The 4,628-nt window shown below is 29.5% G+C and overlaps 1 protein-coding gene across 1 annotated transcript in view; it reads left to right on the plus strand.

Moving 5' to 3' along the window:
• The window catches only part of LOC111688145 (protein N-terminal asparagine amidohydrolase), a 2,866-nt gene extending 1,118 nt beyond the window's left edge, over nt 1-1,748 (plus strand). The window contains exons 3-6 of the mRNA XM_023450626.2: nt 431-639; nt 718-879; nt 951-1,064; nt 1,528-1,748. Coding sequence (XP_023306394.1) covers nt 431-639; nt 718-879; nt 951-1,064; nt 1,528-1,539 — 497 coding nt within the window. The 3' untranslated portion in view covers nt 1,540-1,748. The remainder of the gene's footprint in view (nt 1-430; nt 640-717; nt 880-950; nt 1,065-1,527) is intronic.
• Nucleotides 1,749-4,628: the final 2,880 nt, after the last annotated feature.

Consider the following 4,628-nt stretch of genomic DNA (forward strand, 5'->3'; position numbering starts at 1 on the left):
TTTTGCTGTATCTCTTACCGTTTTCGAGAAAAACGGACTTTTATGTTTTCACTCAAAATATCGAGTTTTAGTATGAAATAAAAGTGATCACAGGTTTCGCTTGTTTTTGCTGTATCTCTTACCGTTTTCACTTAGATAGATAGATAGATAGATAGATAGATAGATAGATAGATAGATAGATAGATAGATAGATAGATAGATAGATAGATAGATAGATAGATAGATAGATAGATATAGCTTCTTCGTGTTATAATAAGAGTAATCGTAGATTTACACTGTTTTTCCAATTGTAAAACTTTTAATTGTATCATTATGTGCAAGAACTTAAGGCGATTTAAGGTGTTTCATTTAAAGAAAGATTTCAATTTCAAAAAAACCTTTTCTTATCTACAATTTGCATTAACAACATTCAAATATTTTCTTTCCATAGAATCATTCCACAAACATCATCTTGAAATTGATTTAACACAAGCCTGCGTTGGTGAATTAAACACAATATTACGTGGTGATATCAATTGTCCCATAATTTATGGTGTTGGTGTAAATATTAAAACTGGAGAAATATTTCCAGCCACATTTCCGGAGCGAGGTCCAGATCGGGAATTAAGAGATGCACGCAACTTTATGGGATCACAAACGGTAAGAAAGTGCAACTTGTTTTACACAATTAGAGAGAATATTTATATTAAACTCATTATTTTTTGCATTTCATCATAGGTTTTAGATATCTACGATGCCTCTTTGGGTTTATTGCGTATAGGTCCGTTTAATTATGATCCCTTACGTGGTGCCGACTTGTGGTTGGCTCAAACAGATGAATTTCTTTTGCAGCATTTATCCACCAGTCCGGATGTGGAGCCACCACATTTTGCTTTAAATGTAGGTTCATGAATGTCCTTTTTAATTCATTAATTTAATTAATAAATTATATTTTTATTTTTAATTTCTAGGTAAGGGCCACTATTAAATTTATACAAGAAAATCAATTTCCTGCTATTACGATATTTCGAGATAATCGACCTCGCTATTATAGGCGCGATGAATCTACAGGTTGCTGGACACTGGTTAGATATTAATTTAATTTTTATTTTTAATATATATTTTTTTAATTTTCTCTATTTTTTACTTTGTACTTTTTATGTTTTGTGTTTGAGTTAAAAATTAATCATATTGCAAAAATGTTTGTATTTCAATGTCAAAATGAATCCTAATGAAAATTTGCAAAATTATCTAGTTTAATGAACTAATTCATTGCTTTTGTTAAAAACGCAAGTAAATCTATTTGCAATAAAAAGTTACTTCTTTATAGTTTTATAATTCCTATTCTATTCTGTTTTATAATAAATTTATAATTCTGTTTATTTTTGTTTTAATTTTATCTGAATTATTGTTGTGTTTTGTAAATATATAATTCTTGTGTTTATGTGAAACAAATATTAATTCTCTACATGTACATATGTACACATGACTATGTCTTGTATGTACTATGTGTAATAAAATTGTTTTTTTCTCTTTGTCTACTTTAAGATTTTAGATTGAAAATCATTTAACAATCATACAATATTTTGATACAAAAGAGAACTGCTTTTGGAATGCGCCTTAAAATGTGGATTTAAAATCTTTGAAAAAATCTAAATCTTAATAAAAATTGTTTAATTTAAATCTAAATCAAATTATTTAGTTAAAATGTATAAGAATTTATAAACGACACTACTGTACTCTTAAAAAAAATAAAGAAAAAACTACAAATAATTAAATAAACTTCGTATAACAAAACAAAAACAGGAATACTGTGTTTTTATTAAAAAAGCCATAAACCTATATTTTGAGTAGATACATAAAAGTCTGTTTTTCTCGAAAACGGTAAGAGATACAGCAAAAACAAGCCAAATCTGTGATCACTTTTACTTCATACTAAAAACCGATATATTGAGTGAAAACATAAAAGTCCGTTTTTCTCGAAAACGGTAAGATACAGCTAAAACAAGCCAAATCTGTGATCACTTCAATTTCATACTAAAAACCAATATTTTGAGGGAAAATATAAAAGTCCGTTTTTCTCGAAAACGGTAAGAGATACAGCAAAAACAAGCCAAATCTGCGATCACTTTTATTTCATACTAAAAACCGATATTTTGAGTGAAAATATAAAAGTCCGGTTATCACTTTTATTTCATACCAAAAACCGTTATTTTGAGTGAAAACATAAAAGTCCGTTTCTCTTGAAAACCGTAAGAGATACAGCAAAAAACAAGCCAAATCTGTAATCACTTTTATTTCATACTAAAAACCGATAATTTGAGTGAAAATATAAAAGTCTGTTTTTCTCGAAAACGGTAAGAGATACAGCAAAAACAAGCGAAATCTGTGATCATTTTTATTTCATACTAAAAACCGTTATCTGAGTGAAAACATAAAGGTCCGTTTTTCTCGAAAACGGTAAGAGGGATACAGCAAAAACAAGCGAAATCTGTGATCACTTTTATTTCATACTAAAAACCGATATTTTGAGTGAAAACATATAAGTCCGTTTTTCTCCAAAACGGTAAGAGATACAGCAAAAACAAGCGAAATCTGTGATCACTTTTATTTCATACTAAAACCCGATAATTTGAGTGAAAACATAAAAGTCTGTTTTTCTCAAAAACGGTGAAAGATACAGCAAAAACAAGCGAAATCTGTGATCACTTTTATTTCATGCCAAAAACCAATATTTTGGGAGAAAATATAAAGTCCGTTTTTCTCGAAAACGATAAGAGATACAGCAAAAACAAGCCAAATCTGTGATCACTTTTATTTCATACTAATAACCGTTATTTTGAGTGAAAACATAAAAGTCCATTTTTCTCGAAAACGATAAGAGATACAGCAAAAACAAGACAAATCTGTGATCACTTTTATTTCATACTAAAACCCGACATTTTGAGTGAAAACATAAAAGTCCATTTTTCTCGAAAACGATAAGAGATACAGCAAAAACAAGCGAAATCTGTGATCACATTTATTTTACACTAAAAATCGTTATTTTGAGTGAAAACATAAAAGTCGTTTTTCTCGAAAACGGTAAGAGATACAGCAAAAACAAGCGAAATCTGTGATCACTTTTATTTCATACCAAAAATCAATATTTTGAGTGAAAATATAAAAGTCCGTTTTTCTCGAAAACAGTAAGAGATACAGCAAAAACAAGCGAAATCTGTGATCACTTTTATTTCATAATAAAACCAATATTTTGAGTGAAAACGTAAAAGTCCGTTTTTCTCGAAAACGGTAAGAGATACAGCAAAAACAAGCGAAATCTGTGATCACTTTTATTTCATACTAAAACCCAATATTTTTAGTGAAAACATAAAAGTCCGTTTTTCTCGAAAACGGTAAGAGATACAGCAAAAACAAGCGAAATCTGTGATCACTTTTATTTTATACTAGAAACCGTTATTTTGAGTGAAAACATAAAAGATCGTTTTTCTCGAAAACGGTAAGAGATACAGCAAAAACAAGCGAAATCTGTGATCACTTTTATTTCATACTAAAACCCAATATTTTGTGTGAAAATATAAAAGTCCGTTTTTCTCGAAAACGGTAAGAGATACAGCAAAACAAGACAAATCTGTGATCACTTTTATTTCATGCTAAAAACCATTATTTTGAGTCAAAACATAAAAGTCCGTTTTTCTCGAAAACGGTAAGAGATACAGCAAAAACAAGCCAAATCTGTGATCACTTTTATTTCATACCAAAAACCAATATTTTGGGTGAAAATATAAAAGTCCGTTTTTCTCGAAAACGGTAAGAGATACAGCAAAAACAAGCGAAATCTCTGATCACTTTTATACTAAAACCCGATATTTTGAGTGAAAACATAAAAGTCCGATTTTCTCGAAAACGGTAAGAGATACAGCAAAAACAAGCCAAATCTGTGATCACTTTTATTTCATACTAAAACCCGATATTTTGAGTGAAAACATAAAAGTCCGTTTTTCTCGAAAACGGTAAGAGATACAGCAAAAACAAGCCAAATCTGTGATCACTTTTAATTCATACCAAAAACCAATATTTTGATTGAAAATATAAAAGTCCGTTTTTCTCGAAAAAATCGTTATTTTGAGTGAAAACATAAAAGTCCGTTTTTTTTTTCGAAAACGGTAAGAGATACAGCAAAAACAAGCCAAACCGGTGATCACTTTTATTTCATACTAAAACCCTATATTTTGAGTGAAATCATAAAAGTCCGTTTTTCTCGAAAACGGTAAGAAATACAGCAAAAACAAGCGAAATCTGTGATCACTTTTATTTCATACTAAAACCCGATATTTTGAGTGAAAACATAAAAGTCCGTTTTCTCGAAAACGGTATGATATACAGCAAAAATAAGCGAAACCTGTGATCACTTTTATTTCATACAAAACCCAACATTTTGAGTGAAAACATACAAGTCCGTTTTTCTCGAAAACGGTAAGAGATACAGCAAAAACAAGCGAAATCTGTGATCACTTTTATTTCATACTAAAACCCGATAATTTGAGTGAAAATATAAAAGTCCGTTTTTCTCGAAAACGGTAAGAGATACAGCAAAAACAAGCCAAATCTGTGATCACTTTTATTTCATGCCAAAAACCAATATTTTG

The sequence above is a fragment of the Lucilia cuprina genome, chromosome 6 (genome assembly GCF_022045245.1).
Source record: "Lucilia cuprina isolate Lc7/37 chromosome 6, ASM2204524v1, whole genome shotgun sequence".
Classification (NCBI taxonomy): Eukaryota; Metazoa; Arthropoda; class Insecta; order Diptera; family Calliphoridae; genus Lucilia; species Lucilia cuprina.